Raw genomic sequence first — 17,126 nt, 5'->3', positions numbered from 1 at the left:
GACTACACCCACTTTATAACCGTCTATCTCATGATGCACAAGAGTGAGGTGTTCGAGCGGCGCTTCAAGCAATATGAGGCTATGGCAACAGCACACTTCGGTCAGAAGTTGGGTAAGTTGGGATGCGACAACAGGCGTGAATACGTTAGTAACGAGTTTCGAAGACATTGTTCTGAGAAAGGAGTTCAGATGATATTCACGGTCTAGTATACTCGAGCGAGCGAATCGTATACTGGTGGAGAAGGCCAGAGCGATGATCCATAGTAGCGGATTGTCGAAGGCGAAGTGGGGTGAAGCTGTTTTGTGCACTGCGTTCCTCACAAACAGATCATCAACAAGAGGTCATGTGGTCAACAAGACTTCTTTCGAGATGTGCTACTGTCGGGGGCCAAAGCTGAGCATCCTTTGCATGTTTGGTTGTCCAGCGTACGAACAGATTCCCAAGGAAAAGCGGCAGAAGCTTGATCCAAAATCGAAAGGTCTGGTATTCGTGGGTTACGCGATTAACGGATACCGGCTTTAGAATGGTTCGAGCTGATCCATCGAGATTCACCGCAACGTGGTCTTCGATGAAACTTCGATGAAATCGAGTAGCCTGTCGAAGACCCACCAGAGTTTGAGCGGTTAGCCGATTTGTATAAGCCAGAACAACAGCCCACATCCGTGCAGCCAGTCGATGTGCGAGCACCCGAAAACACGATGCTACCAACAACAGAAAACACATCTGAGCGGTTAGCCGATGTGCCTGCTGATCCCGATCACATTGTGGTTAACAGTGTGGTTGTTGATGATAACGGCGATAGCGACTACGAGAGCAGCACGGAATTCCCGGACATTTGCGATGATGACCGAAATTCCGTAACCTCTGAACCAGCCCTGAGACGAAGTCAGCGAACAAGCGGAACTACACAGCGCTACGTGGCTAACGTAGCCGCTGTTGTTGAGGAGGAGCTACCTCAAAACATGACTGAGCTGAAGCGCCGGGACGGCTGGGATTTCTGGAAGGTCACCATCGTCGAGGACATGACAGCTCTGAAGGAGAACGAGAATTGGGAAGCAATCCCGAGCAGACTTTGATGCCTAACTCGATAGCAAACGGTAACCAAAATGAGCTATCAATTCCAAAATGATAGCATAATTTAGAATCGTAATTTTCGCGATAGCAAAATTAGGTTTTATTGAAGCATCAATTTGTCGAAAGATGATACCTAACTAATACCTAAATAAGTCATTGAGACCAAAATGAAAGCACTTTTTGGTTTTGTTTTTTCTAAAATAACAAAACGAGGCATCATTAAGCTTTCCTTCATAATGATAGAGCAGAAACGTAAGACCAAAATGATAGCATGATTTGGTATTAAATTTTCTGTGATGAAAAATCAGATTTCATTAAGGTGTTAAAAATAAAATCGAAATGAAAGCAAGCAGCAAACTTAAGTTGGTTTGTTTGTTTGTTACCGGTATAGTGCGTTCATTTTGAATGATAATTTTTCAATCGTTGCAAGAATAAGCATCATTAAATATCATCAATTTGAAAACTGAAGTTACACAGAAAAAAATTTGGACTATTACGTGTCATTGAAAATGGTTACCTTTAAAATAATTCAACCTGTAATTCAGAAATCACATAATTTTCAATTGATTGGTTGAAAAGTAAATGTTAAATCATTTGATATTACAGCAAATGTCCTGTAACAAAAAGGAGCAGGACATGTACTGTAGTTTTACAGGTCGAAGCATTATTTTTAAGTGAGAGCATTATTTACAGGCTGGTTTCGTGCATATGAATGTAGTGTGTCTTCGCTGTTGCTGCCAGTCACGTCAAGAAAAAAAAAACACCGCAGGCCGTTAAAATGTCAGAGAACTCCTTAAATTTGGCCAGAAAAAAACCGTTAAAAGACAATAAAAGTACTGAAAACTTAGCGCACCCAGGCCGAAAACATCCCTAACGATGAAAGTAAGTTTTAAAATGGTTTTGTTTAGCGATAATTTTAATATTTTCTACCCCTCGTACAGCTCGCAGTAGATGCGAAAAACGAACTTCACCATCCGGCCGGACAAACACCGGACACCGAACACCGAACAGTTCCAGCGCCAAACGAGGTGAAAACTGGGCAGAAACGACCATGCATCATCAACAGCAGCGGTAGAAGATTTTACTTTGGCGAAAAAACAACATCATCACCCGTCCAGATCCTCAATCACGATTGCGACCACACCACAAGTCACAACATTCCGGAGGCCCGAGTGAGAACCAACACCATAGCAGCCAATTTTGGGTCGCAAAAAACGCACCGAACCACCTGCGTCGGCGCCCTTTATTGGTAAAGTAAAAAAAGCCATTAAATCGAAAATTGTTCATTGATGTATTGAGGTTATTGTAATAAATAAATAGTGTACGAATACAATTTGGTTTGTTCATTAATGAAATTTAATTCTATTATAATAAATCAAAATAATTAAATTACGTGCAGATTTCATAACTGGTCGCTTAAAATTACAGGTCGCTTGCAATTACAGATCGCTTGCAATTACAGGTCGCTTGATATTACAGGCCTGTAATTTTAAACTATCCTGTGAATTGCCATGTCCTCGACCTGTGAAATTACGGTAAATGTCCTGCTCCTTTTTGTTACAGGACATTTGCTGTAATTTTACAGAAAATAATTTTTGCTGTGTTCGATTTAGGCACTTGTGCCAAAACAGAACTTTATTAAATTTAAATACATACATTACTGTTTTTTGGTTTTACAGGACCAATATAACTGAAACAAACACCACCAATATGCTCACGTTCGTCTATGTTGATAAAGTATAAAAAAATGCTAATGATTTTGGCTGGGTTCGATTTTGGCAACACCAATGTGTTCGGACGCGTTGTCAGAATCGAATGTCGTGTTCCGTATAAAAATTGTATCGATGCACAACTAATTTAATGTAGAACATGAGGATACCTTAATGATGCCTACTTAAGCAATGGCTGAAAAATCAACACAAACGCGCTTTGTCGATATCGAACGAATCTGCTGTGTGTACACAGCAAAAATTATTTTCTGTAAAATTACAGCAAATGTCCTGTAACAAAAAGGAGCAGGACATTTACCGTAATTTCACAGGTCGAGGACATGGCAATTCACAGGATAGTTTAAAATTACAGGCCTGTAATATCAAGCGACCTGTAATTGCAAGCGATCTGTAATTGCAAGCGACCTGTAATTTTAAGCGACCAGTTATGAAATCTGCACGTAATTTAATTATTTTGATTTATTATAATAGAATTAAATTTCATTAATGAACAAACCAAATTGTATTCGTACACTATTTATTTATTACAATAACCTCAATACATCAATGAACAATTTTCGATTTAATGGCTTTTTTTACTTTACCAATAAAGGGCGCCGACGCAGGTGGTTCGGTGCGTTTTTTGCGACCCAAAATTGGCTGCTATGGTGTTGGTTCTCACTCGGGCCTCCGGAATGTTGTGACTTGTGGTGTGGTCGCAATCGTGATTGAGGATCTGGACGGGTGATGATGTTGTTTTTTCGCCAAAGTAAAATCTTCTACCGCTGCTGTTGATGATGCATGGTCGTTTCTGCCCAGTTTTCACCTCGTTTGGCGCTGGAACTGTTCGGTGTTCGGTGTCCGGTGTTTGTCCGGCCGGATGGTGAAGTTCGTTTTTCGCATCTACTGCGAGCTGTACGAGGGGTAGAAAATATTAAAATTATCGCTAAACAAAACCATTTTAAAACTTACTTTCATCGTTAGGGATGTTTTCGGCCTGGGTGCGCTAAGTTTTCAGTACTTTTATTGTCTTTTAACGGTTTTTTTCTGGCCAAATTTAAGGAGTTCTCTGACATTTTAACGGCCTGCGGTGTTTTTTTTTTTCTTGACGTGACTGGCAGCAACAGCGAAGACACACTACATTCATATGCACGAAACCAGCCTGTAAATAATGCTCTCACTTAAAAATAATGCTTCGACCTGTAAAACTACAGTACATGTCCTGCTCCTTTTTGTTACAGGACATTTGCTGTAATATCAAATGATTTAACATTTACTTTTCAACCAATCAATTGAAAATTATGTGATTTCTGAATTACAGGTTGAATTATTTTAAAGGTAACCATTTTCAATGACACGTAATAGTCCAAATTTTTTTCTGTGAATGTTGGAGTCTGTACTTATTTTCAATATCGTAACATATAATTGACAAGGCTGAGATAAAATTCGCTTGAAACATGTTGACTTTTATTTTGATTTTTTGTACAATTATGGAGCGTATAGAAGAATTTTCATGAATCTTATGAACAGCATCAGTCGTTTGAAAAGTTTATTACTCATTGACTAAATTTGTGCTTAAATGCATGTTTATTAAAGTGGGTACCTATATGATGTACCTAGAAAAAAATCTTTTTAATTGTTTTGAGACTTATTAAAGTTAGGTATCACTTATTCGAAGTTTGAAATTATTTTCTGAAATTGTTCATTCATTACAAGTTTTAAAATTTCTAAATCGAAATCCAATAATAAAAATATTGTAGCCCAAATGATTTTAGTTTTTAAAATATTTACTGTGAACATATGATTTGAAGGATACTCACGAAATGGTTTGATTTTTGGTTTAATTGATATTAAAAAAAATGTATTACAGTGTTTAACACCATGTTCAACACAATTTTCCAGCTACGCATCAGGCAGATTAATTTTTTTTACCAAAACAGGGTAAATGAAAATGAGCGTGTATCATTTTAATAACAAAAACAACGAGGGTTCATGTTATTTACATTCGTTCGTGATTCGGAATTCACGGTAAGCAATCTAACTTTTGTGTGTCCTGCTGTCAAGAAATGGAAAAGCTAGAGGTATGTATCGGATAAATATATTTTTAAAGTCTATTTAGTCGTTAATGGAATCGTCTCCCGTCTCTGATAGCTATCACAGAAACAGACCAGCGGTGTAAAGGCTGCTATCCGTGAAAAAAAGTACGAGGTAGCAGATGACTTCCGATTCCAGTTCCCAATATACGCCAACCCGCGGTTCAAACTGTTAGTTCCTTGCATTTTGTATAGACCATGGAAACATTGCTTTATGTAACTTTAGACGCAAAGCGGATTCGTACCAAAACCCGGATTTAGAATGACTTGTTTCTGCCTAACGTGCCAAAAATTTGGGTTGGAGAAAAGGAAGTGGCTATTTAAGAAACGCAGGAAATGCTGTGTGAAGCGTAAGAAGACTTCAACTTCTATCTTCTGCTGATACCTATTTATTGCTTTTGTTCCGGAGAGGCGGCTGAACTGATTTCTATGTTCTGGAAGCCGAGGAGTAGGAAGTATACTTGAAGATGACTGAGAAAAGGATCCGATGTAAGCATCTCCAGAGCGAGCGGCTTCAGAAGAGGAATGACCGGATGATGATAGGAAGAAAGGCGTTAAATATTCGTAAGTTTTTTTTAAACTGCTAAGTTTGGAAAATTTAAAATACCTTAGTAAACTGCTCCTTTTCGCAAAAAGGTCCCATGTTGTTAGTGATTCCTATCAACATGTGACTGTTATGTGAGTAGACCCTTAAATCTCTTGACGAAAATACATGTGACAGCTGAGTTTTCACCAGAAGTTTTCTCGTGAACCAAGAGAAATCTGTTTTTTCGGGCATTTAGCACTTTGTGGTTTCTTCCCTAACATCGTCAAGATTATTACTGTTGCTTTATAATCATAAAGCAATAAATCGCCCTTTATACCGTCTTAAAAGATACAATGCAACGGCCATCATTTTTCTTTGTAGAATCATTCGAAAGTTGCTTGTTTTGATCAATTCACTCTTTATGTAACTGCGCACTTTTGGTATAGATTTCATACAATTAAATGGTAGGGCGGTCGCATTTCACACCAAAGAATGTATTCAATTTTTGTAATGCAATTGAAATTTTTGTTGAAGCTATCGTTTTCAAGAGTTATATCTTTGAATAATATTGGAATAATAGAATGATTCATATTATTTCCCAAATTCCATTGGTTTTTGGAAGAGCAAATTGTGGCGCCTGAATGCATATACAGACCCCGTTCGATTTTGGCAACATCCGAGCAAAATCCGTTCGATTTTGGCAACATCCAAAAAAGACGGTTTTTTTTGTAACTTTTTTATTTTTTATTTTCATTCCAAATTAATCAAAATAGATGTAAAACGTAATATTTGCATGAAATTTTTCAATTTGACTTATTTATAATAGTTTTAAACTGTAAAAACACGATTTTTTCCATGTTTTACTGCTTAAAACTAATATAATTGAGCTAAATTGAAAAAAATTATGCTAATATAAGGTTTTACATCAATTTTTAATAATTTTAAATAAAAATTTGAAATAAAAAAGTGACAAAAAATACCGTTCGATTTTGGCAACATTCGATTTTGGCAACATAAAATTTACGGGCGTGTTGCCAAAAACGAACGGGGTCTGTAATACAACGTTGCTAGCTCTTGTTGAAGTACTTCATTTGACTAGGGTGGTCGGATTTACCGGTTTTTTTTAAATCCGCTATTTCGGTATTTGTAATTTAAAAAACCGATAAAACCGGTAAAACCGGTATTTCTCAAAATATATCGAATTTATGAAAAAGTTTCGTCTAATTGCAGTAGTAATGGCATAAAACGCTCAGAATTTATTACGCAATAGATTAAGCAACATTTTCGATTGGAAAATATGGTAGATATTGTGTCTTTAAATTATCCCTTTTTCATAAATCTATCATCATCCTCATGATAATCATAATATTTATCCTCGTCATTTCATTGCTATAATTCCGCTGTGAGGTTATAATTTTCAGCAAATTTTTGTCCTGTACTCTGTAATACAGTATTCAGATTTAAGAACAGATATTACAGATTAAGTATAAGTTTTAAAATGTCTTTTATGAAAATGGTATACAAAATATTTATATTTTGATTTACAAAAAGATTTTACGTTAAAAAAGTTACGTTATTTGATTAGGCAAAACACAAAACTCTGTGACAAATTTCTGATTTCTGAAATTCTGATTTTCGTAGTCCAAAATGCGAATATTTTCCCCGCAACCTAGGCCAAGATCGCATTCAGTTTGCCTTTCTAACATTAAAACGAACGAAAAGGAATAAAAATCTTTTGAAAATTTTGTCAAAATTCAGCGATAAATATATTTGTTCGGATCTGATCAATACGTTTATTTTATTATAATACTGTTACAAATTTATAAAAACTTTGTTACTGCTTTGCCTGGAAAATTAAAATGCTTCAATAGCGTTAAAAATAAAAACAACAGAGTCCTATCAATTACCTTGAGAATATTGATAGATAAATTTCTTAGAAACATTTGAACATGTGTTTAACTGCTGACTCTGTTGAAACATTTAATGTTTTAACACAAAGTAGGAAGCTTCTTATTTTTTGGTTTTTAAATTTAAAATTGTCTAAGCCCGGCACCGTTTAGAACGATTTTGATAAACTTGACCTGTTTATAGATAATTAATTTTTGCATCTTTTGACCAAATTACACTTTTTCAATTAAAAATAATGTGATTATTGTGAAGCAATCTTTAATTTCTTGTAGCTGTATCTTTTCTTCAGTCATTGTACACTTGAACAGTCTTTAAATGCTGTAGAGCGTTAGTTCGATAGCTGAACTGAAATATGTGAAGTTTCATGAACAAATATCTTCTAAGAGCGAGATGGCAGCTTGTCAATGCTCTTTTGAACGCCACTACAGCTTAAATCCAAAAAGTTACATCGACAAGTTTTAGTAATAATCAAACCTCACATAAACCTTGCAGTAAGGTTTATTGAGCTTAGATTTTGACTGATTGAACAAAATTTGAGTATTTGTACTCATACATATTTGGTATAACAAAACATTTAGCTGTGTCAATTCTATTTCAATGCAAAAGAATTATGAAAAATTTACCGGAAATACCGGTTTTTACCGTCTCAATAGCCGGTATTTCCGGTATTGGAAAATGGACGGCTTTACCGGTTTTACCGGTTTCGGTAAAACCGGTTAGACCACCCTACATTTGACGGTACCTAGTTTGATCAGTTTTTTAACAACGTTGTTTTCATATAGATTTGAAACAACTAGACATCATCAACACACATTTTTAGCAAATTTTGAACAATCTTATTTTAACATAAAATTGAAAGAAACTTTGCTATCATGCCTTTTTAGCATAATTTGGAATTATTTGTCCCGAATATAAGGGGAACAATGCCAAAATTTGACTACCATTTTTATACGTGGATAGCACAGTTCCGCCACTTTTTGGTATCATTGAGAGTTTTTTGATACCTCGTTAAGCCCGCCTTTTCAAATAAGTTTGAAGGCACAACGATGCCAAATTTTGGTTCTATTAAACAGCAAAATTTGGCATCATTATGCCCTCAAAACTCATTTTAAAACGAGGCATCATTAAGGTTTCAGTGAAACCTACACTTGGCATAATCGAGGTATCCATATATGAAAAGTGAGACCCAAATTTTGGCATTGTACCACCTTTATTCGGGCAAAATGGTACCTCATTTTACTTTCAAGGCATGATAGCAAAATTAGGTATAATTTTGCCATAAAAGTCTGCTCGGGATTAGCTTGCCCCCGGGTCACAGGAAACCCATCCTGTCCAAGTGGGTGTAACCGTGAAGGACGATGGTCGCTACAAGCTCGATTGGTCGCGAAAGGATGTTCCCAAAGACCAGGATTGGACTACTGGGACACCTATGCACCGGTTGCGAAGATGGAGAGCGTTAGAACCGGCTTGGCCTTGGTCATGAAGTTACCAAACGATGACGTCGGTAAATCGAAGGTCGCTCAATTGAGGAAAAGCCTCTACGGCTTTAAGCAAGCGGGTCGTGCTTGGAACCAGCGATTCGACGACGAGATAAGAAAGCTTGGTTTCTATTCGTTGAAGAGTGACTGCTGCGTTTACCGATCCTGCAAGCGAGGACTCACTCTCATCCTATACGTGGATGACATCCTGATTGTCGGGCGGAAAAGACGTTTCAAAGGTTATCTGGATCAAGACCGAGCTTGGAAAGCTATTCCAGATGAAGGATATCCTGGAAGTCGAGACATTCTGTGGGATGATCATCAAGCGAGACTTCCCGAATAGCGTCATCGAAATTTCGCATTCAGGATACGTCGAGAAGGCTCAGTAACAATTCGGTATGGCCGATTGTAAACCCGTAAGCACACCGCTTGACACAAACGTTAGCTGGACGAAGCTGAACGATGATGAGGTTATCGTTAACAGTTCAAAGAATTGATTGGTTGTCTACAATATCTGACTACATTTCCGAGGCCAGATATCTGTGCTTTGGTTAGCGCACTGAGCAAGTACTAGGTGAGCACGGCGGATAGGAACTGGCTAGGTCTAAAGCGTATTTTGCGATACCTTCGAGGTACGACCGATACAGCGTTGGTATTTCGCTGAAACGCGAAATCGGAACCATTTATCGAATATGCTGATGCAGATTTTGCCAACGACTCCAATGATCGAAGATCTGTATCAGGCTACGCTTTCATGATCTTTGGAATCTAGTTTCGTTGTCAACAAATCGTCAGCAGACGATCAGTCTGTCATCGACTGAAGCTAAGATAGGATTCCTTTGCCATACACTCAAGGAAGGTTTGTGGTTATCAAACTTCTTTGGTGAATTGGGTGTGGTTAGCACTCCTTTCACGTTGATGGAGGACAACATCACTTGCATCCAGTATCTGGAAGAGGCGCGAACTCATAAACGGATGAAACATCTGGACGTGAAGTATGCATTCATCAGGGAGATAGTAAGGCTATGATCATTTAGTATCCGGGCAGTTTCAAGCAATTGTATTTTAAAAAGTATTCATTTGATCGAAAAACTTTCTATGGAGTAAATGAAGGTGTTAATATGACATTTAATATAAAAATATAAAAAAAATTATTTATCAATGATTTTAAGAAATAATCTTACTTATTCATAAAATCTCTTTTTTTATCTTTGCACACTTGTGTCAGTCATGTATTGATCTATTATTTTTACCACAGAAGTAAAACCTTTGCAAAATCATGATATTTTACACAAACTCACCTGGAAAAAGCAATTGGAATCTAGTTGGAACCTTTTCATGAGTAGGCATCTCGAAAAATTTGATCTCCTCAATCCGGTTTTAACATGAATTTCTTCGTCCATCAGGACACATCTGTCACATTGCGTAAAAACCGGTTGCTCATATTGCAATCTAAGGAACTGTTCACTATTAGTTATTTACTTGGTGTCTACTAGTCAGACAACACTTTTTGACTGACGGAAATGGATTAATTGCATTATTTAAGGGGTCTGCATTCAGTTATCCCCAATAACCATAGACTTTTTACCATATTTAAGATCAAGGGTTCCATTCCGATGCTTGATTTGAACTTCGTGTGGATTCTAGAGTGGCTCCTTATACTTCTTAATCATTCGGTCCAAAAAAGAATTAAAAAAAAATCAACAGTTTATGAGTTTTCAAGTCGACAATGAAGAATTTTCGACGCGCAAAATGCGCAAATTTGTGCAAAATTATTTTTACTATGTCTTTTTGCATCGTAAATATCTCAAATACACATTAACTTAAAAATCTGGCAAAAAAAGAAAAGATAGTATTTTTCTTAACCAACACAACGCTGCTAAAGTTTTGTATATCCGAGCTCTAATAACGTAGCTATCACCGAAATAAAGTGCCCGGATACTAAATGATCATAGCCTTAAGAAGCGGTTAGCTTTCTACGAGACACATCTCTACCGAGGATCAGCCAGCTGATGCGTTCACGAAGACGTTACATATGGCAAGAAGCTGTTTATCATTCTCAATTTACGAATTGAGGGGAGGTGTTGAAACTAACGGTTTCCTCCGGCGTCCGAAACAGCAGCAGACGACTTCTGCTGCCACCAGCAGAACCAAAACATTGTTTGTTTTGGTTCTTCACATGCTAAGTGTCCAATTCGCAACCGAGAACAATAGATCAATTTTGTCTGTGGATCAATGATTGCTGATGACAGGTGATGATGATAAACGCGGTACAAATGTTTACATCATTACACGGCTAAGTGAGACTACTCATATTGGATTCGTGGTAACACAACAGTGTTGCCAGATATTCTGGGTAGAAGTATCATGTTACTCATTGAGACATGAGTATTTTTCCGTTTAGGGAATAAAAGAAGTTCAAAGTGACAATGACTTATGGCTAATTAATATAGTGGTATTCTAATGACCTCACAGACGAATCATGAATAAAGAACACTCTATTCCAACGCTGAAACCTGCGTTTTCAACATTTTTCTTTTCGGTTGTTACTTGATATATATGTTTTGTGGTTTTCAAAAAATGTGTAAATGATATTTAACTTTAAATCCTTGATTTCTTATTCGAAATACTATTTAATTGTTCGAAATTATTCTTCGCATTATTCATCTCCATTTTCTTTTTCATTTACAATGTATGGTTGCCGAGATCATAGTAAATTCTATAATTTGATTAAATTATAATTCGGAATACTTTTCACAGATTTTCTAAATTTTGTGCACAATTTTAAAATTTAGATTTTTTTATGACATTGAGCACAGATAACACTCCAAAACCTGATTTTTTTTTCATATTTTCTAATTTTTTAAGGGAACACTTAGGTTCGCACCGTTTGTTTCTTTTTGCCATTTGGCAAAACTCATATGTACATATGATGACATTTAAAGGTTTGAACCACGGCTCGATTTTTGACATTATTGGATTCGATAGGATAAAATAAATTTCTCAACTAGGATTTTCATAATAGGACAAATGAAACAAGTTTCGTTATCCTTTTTATCATCCTGAATTGTTTTGATAGCAACAGCTTTCAATTTCGAAACACATCCAAAAACGAAATTATATTTTCAATTGTCGTGCATCACGATGCCAGTTGTTTGTCTTCACACCTTAATTTTTGCATATTTTGAGGCATCTCGTTTTATTACTTCGGAGTACATTTAACAGTAAAATTTCTACCGCAAAAATGCCTCCCGATGATTCAAGCGGTTGATACTAACATAGCGTCTTAAAATTAAAACAGATCCACCGAAAACGGCAACCCAAAAATAGCCTCGAACACCTCAACGACTAACGGACGCACTCTCATTGCTGCTAGAAGAAAATAAAACCGGGACGTCTGTCATGATCTGTTTTTTTTTCCTTCACTTGTACCACGCTGGCGACATGATCTTCGTGGCATTTTCCGATGAGGAATTTGGCCTCTTTCCCGGATGCTTCTTTCCTAGCCAGTCAACCAACCGCCCCCAATTCTCAGTTCGAGATAGGAATAGCCGCGGGCACCTCAAATGACGAATTCATCAGCACCTTTTCATGAATCAGCAGCAGCAGCAGCTAGGGAGAGCAAAATCGTTCATCACTGAAAAGCCCCTCCGAGGGAATACGCGAGGAGAATGAACCTTGACTCACTTGTAATCTTTTCCCCAACCAGCTGAAGGATTAGATCGAAAACAAACCGAACGACTGTAAGCGCAATCCTTCAGAAATATATTTACGTTTAGGAGTAGCGATGTATCAAAAATACGAATGTGACCTAAAATTACCATCCACTCGATGGCGGCGTCACGTTTCTGCCCGCGGTTGAAGATTAAGTAAGCCATTTCGCGTCTGACTAGAGGCAAATATTTCGTGAATTTATCAATCCGCACAAGTGGGAATCTAAGTCGGACTGTCTATCATACATTAATTTCTATTCGGTTGAAATTTATGGATACAATAAGCGTTTGAGGCGCGTGTTTACTATATAAATTTTATTTAAATTTTCATCTACGAATAATGTCGAATAACGCGCATTCTTCCATTTTTTTTTATAATTGCAGCTAGTCAACCCCAAATCCCCACGCTTCAAGCTTTCTATTGGGTACACAGAATCACAAAAGCATCAAGATGAGTCGTCGTCCAGGACTGAGGACCCGCGTCTATGCCTCTAATCTTGGCATGGTCGAGAACAACTACAAGGAAGCCCTGGCCCGACTGGAACGCAGCCGAAGACCAGCGTGAGTAGATTCTACTTTATATTAAAAAATCGTTTAGTTCATTTTTTTTTAAATTAATAACAACAATGATGTAACTGTTTACTTATTTTAAAAATTCAAATTGTTTCGTTATTGATTTCAAAGTAATGGGAGAAAATAACCAAAAAGTAGCGTCACAAAATGTTCCATAGTAGCGTTTGAATCATTTGGGTAGCTTTTGCGAACAGGCATATCATTAGGAGGGAGTTAGTTCCTTATGTTATTTTTTATAATAACAGATCCCGTTAGATTTTGTCAACATTCGTATTTTTTTAATTTTTTTATGCATGCCTTTTTTTATTTGATTTGATTATATTAGTTTCAAACAGTAAACAAATAATTTTTCCAGTTTTTACTGCCTAAAACTTATATAATTGAGCCAAATTGAAAAAAAAAATACACTAACGAATACCTATTATGTTTTACATTAATTTCGATTGATTTGAAATAAAATAAAAAATTAAAAAGTGACAAAAAAACGTTCGATTTTGGAAACATAAAATTTGCATAAAAAAGCAATTTCCATTTGTTTGTTTGTTCGTTTGTGTGTATGTCTTCAATAGGCTCTGCCGTCTTACGAGCAAGAGAGCTAAAATTTGGCATGGTTGCTCCTTAGGACCAGGAATGATGAAAAATGTTTTCATATTTTCGGATGACCCCTTTCCAAGGGGGTCGTCCATACAACACAGATATTGTTTTAGCAATATTGACGATATAAAACATCAGATTGATTTGAATATTGCACATGGGTGTTTTAAGGGATGCGTATTTGATTTCAGCTATCAGATTTTTTGTAAGGGGTCGGCTAAAGGGGTCGGCTAAAGGGGTCGGCTAAAGGGGTCATCTATATTACCAGATCACTGTTTTTGCGATAGTGACGTTATTATAAATTGGATCTCCATGAAAAATGCCACACGGAAAGTTGAAGTCGATTTCAGGTATCAAATTTGGTGTAAAAGGCCTGCAGGGATCGTCCATTATAACTGTTTATGTTTTTAGATATTGACGTTATTATGCATCGGATTGGGATTCAAAATTCCACATCTGGGTTTTAAATAACGAGCAATTATTCGGATGTAAAAATTAGTATACGAGGGTTTTTTGAGGTAATAATCGATTCGTATTGTGGAATTACGAATTAAAAGTGAATGCATAGGATCGATGAGGAAAATTTGTGCACAGTTATTTATTGGGAATTTTGGGTAGGTTTTCCATTTTGGACTTTAAAAGACGGGCAATTATACCGATACGACGTCATTCTCATGAACCAGTAACAAATTTCGCGATATTTTTTGTGGAAATTATACGGATGAATGTACGAATTTTTGAACGGGATTTGGAAAGAAACAGGTACGTAGTCAATGGGGGTGGCTCCTCAACTTTTTAATTATTTATTTAATGTTAATTTGTAATTTGAAATATATTTTAGTGTAAAACACCAGTCTTCGAACACAATTTACCGCTTAGTAGTTGTAAATATTTTTCAAAAACTTTTTTGAAATAGTAGAAGAAGTTCTAAAAATTGATTCTTCTTACTTTTTTCGAGGTCCTGAAGGAAAAAGCTTTGCAAAAATATGTTTTAAATTCATCGAAAATTTTCACCTTTTGTTTAAATTTTTTCATAATTATAAAACGTAAAAGATTCATCCCGAATTTGTTTAAGCCATTGGGAGGCTTGTAGTGATCGCTCACTTTTTCTTTTTTTGACAGCATTGCTTCGTTTGTCTGACGAGTTAAAATCAAGGTTACCGAAAAACAGAAAATTTTAGATTTCTCGGAATTTTGAGAAAATTTTCATCAAAAAATCTGTGTCGAAGAACACAGTATTTTGAAAAAAAATCATGGATTTAATAGATTGATTCTTTCAAAACCATAATTTTTGATGTCAATATCAATTTGGGATTACTAACTTTGAATTGGCAAAATATGGTAAGATTGGTTATGTTAACTGATTTATTTCAAATATATAAAAATGAATTTCTGTCTGTCTGTCTGTCTGTCTGTTCCCTATAGATACGAAAACTACTGAACCGATTTGCGTGAAACTTGGCAGGTGGGGGTATTGGAGGCCGGGGAAGGTTCTCATTATGGTTTGAGACCCCTCCCTTTCTCATGGCCTCCCAAACAAAAAACATTTTTTTGCATAACTCGAGTACCAATCAAGTAAATGTTATCAAATTTGGCATGGAGTGGAATTTGGGAACGAGGAATATTTCAAGGAATATGAGGTACCCCTCCCTCCTCTCAGTGGGGTGATAGGAAGGGGGGAGGGGGGCTACCTTACAATTTTACATACAACTCGAAAACTAATCAAGATATTGGAACCAAATTTGACATGGGAAGGTATTTGGGTAAGAAAAATATTACAATGATTATATGAGGCCCCTCCCTCCTACGAATAGAAAGGAGGAGGGGGCCTCTTTTATTATTTATTACAACTCGAAAACTAATCAAGATATTAAAACCAAATTTGACATGGGAAGGTATTTGGGTAAGAAAAATATTACAATGATTATATGAGGCCCCTCCCTCTTACGAATAGAAAGGAGGAGGGGGCCTCTTTTATTATTTTTTACATAAATCAAAAACTACTAAAGCAAATGGAACCAAATTTGGGATGGAAGGGTATTTGGATACGAAAAATATTTCTATGATTATTTGAGACCCCTCCCTCTTTCCATTGAGGAGATATAAAGAAGGGAGGGGGCTTCTCTTATAATATTTTACATAACTCGAAAATTTATTAAGCAAATGGAACCAAATTTGACATGAGCGGGTATTTGGGTACGAGAAATGTTTCTATTATATATGGAAGCCCGACCCTTTTTTCAGCGGAAAGATATAAAGGAGGAAAGGGTGCTTCCATACAAATTTTTGACAAAACTCGAGAATTCATAGAGCAAATGAAACCAAATTTGGTTTCATAATGTATTTGAGTACGAAAAATACTTTTATGAATATTAAGTTCTCCTCCCTCCATTCAATGAGGAGAACGGAAGGGGGGATGGTACTGTCTTTTAAGTTTATGCATAAGTCAAGTATTTACTACGCAAATAAAACCAAATTTGGCATGGGATGGTATTTCAATACGAGACATTTTTCTATGTGAAAAAATTCCTTTCTTGCAGTAGGAGGATAGAATTGGGAATAAAGGAAGGGAAAAGGAAAGCTTACATTTAAATTTATTTTTTCAAAATCCGGGAAATGGACAAAACTTAACATGGAAAATCATTTTGGTATGATTCTATGATTATCTGACATGCAATCCTCCTTTCAGTGAGTTGGTACATAGGAGGAGGGATGTGAGCCCAATACAATTTCGTTAGCATAAGTTCTCAATTTATGCTAACGAACCCAACAAATGGAAATAAATATGGCATGGAAATGTACTTAGTTACGATATATGTTTCTACGATTGTTAAAGACCCATATGCTTTACAGTGTAGAGAGGAGAAGAAAAGAAGGGGTTACATATAAATTTTGTTGTTAAGCTTAAAAAATTATTTGATACAAGAGGATTTTTGGGAACCAAAAAATGGGTATGATTATTAAAGATCACGATCTCCATTCAGCAGGGGGGAAGGGAAGGACGGGGGGGGGGGGGGGCTCTTTCAATTTTTTTAGCATAAATCCAGAACATATCATAACATACATAAAAATATTTTATAAGTTGGATTGTTTGCGTACGATTAATTTGAGACCCTCCTTTTTCGGGCGTAGCTTAAAGAAACATATTAACATTATCAGACCTTTCACACAAATTTATAGATCAAGATTCAAAATATTAGTTTAAGTTATTTTTGTGTTGCAATTCGCTGCAGCTGCAGCTCTTATTTTATAGCGGTTGCTTATGAATTAAGTTATAATTTGATTTAAAATAATGCCAACAAAGCAATAAAAATTTGAATAAATTCTTAAAATATCATTCGATTTTGAAAGGTGTAGCAAAGCACACCGGGTCAGCATGTTTCAAATAAAATGAAAAAAATCTCAATTTTTCATGACTTTGCAATGAAATTGATAACAATAACATCACAGAAAACAT

At 36.2% G+C, this 17,126-nt stretch overlaps 1 protein-coding gene across 1 annotated transcript in view; it reads left to right on the top strand.

Annotated features, from left to right (window-relative positions):
* LOC129756585 (uncharacterized) overlaps positions 1-17,126 on the top strand; it is a 45,930-nt gene that overhangs the window by 7,389 nt on the left and 21,415 nt on the right. The window contains exon 2 of the mRNA XM_055753495.1: positions 12,887-13,063. Within this exon, the coding sequence (XP_055609470.1) occupies positions 12,954-13,063 (110 nt within the window). The 5' untranslated portion in view covers positions 12,887-12,953. The remainder of the gene's footprint in view (positions 1-12,886; positions 13,064-17,126) is intronic.

The sequence above is a fragment of the Uranotaenia lowii genome, chromosome 3 (assembly GCF_029784155.1).
Source record: "Uranotaenia lowii strain MFRU-FL chromosome 3, ASM2978415v1, whole genome shotgun sequence".
Lineage (NCBI taxonomy): Eukaryota > Metazoa > Arthropoda > Insecta > Diptera > Culicidae > Uranotaenia > Uranotaenia lowii.
Note: the sequence above shows the minus strand (reverse complement) of the source record. Positions and strands in the feature narration are given on the sequence as shown.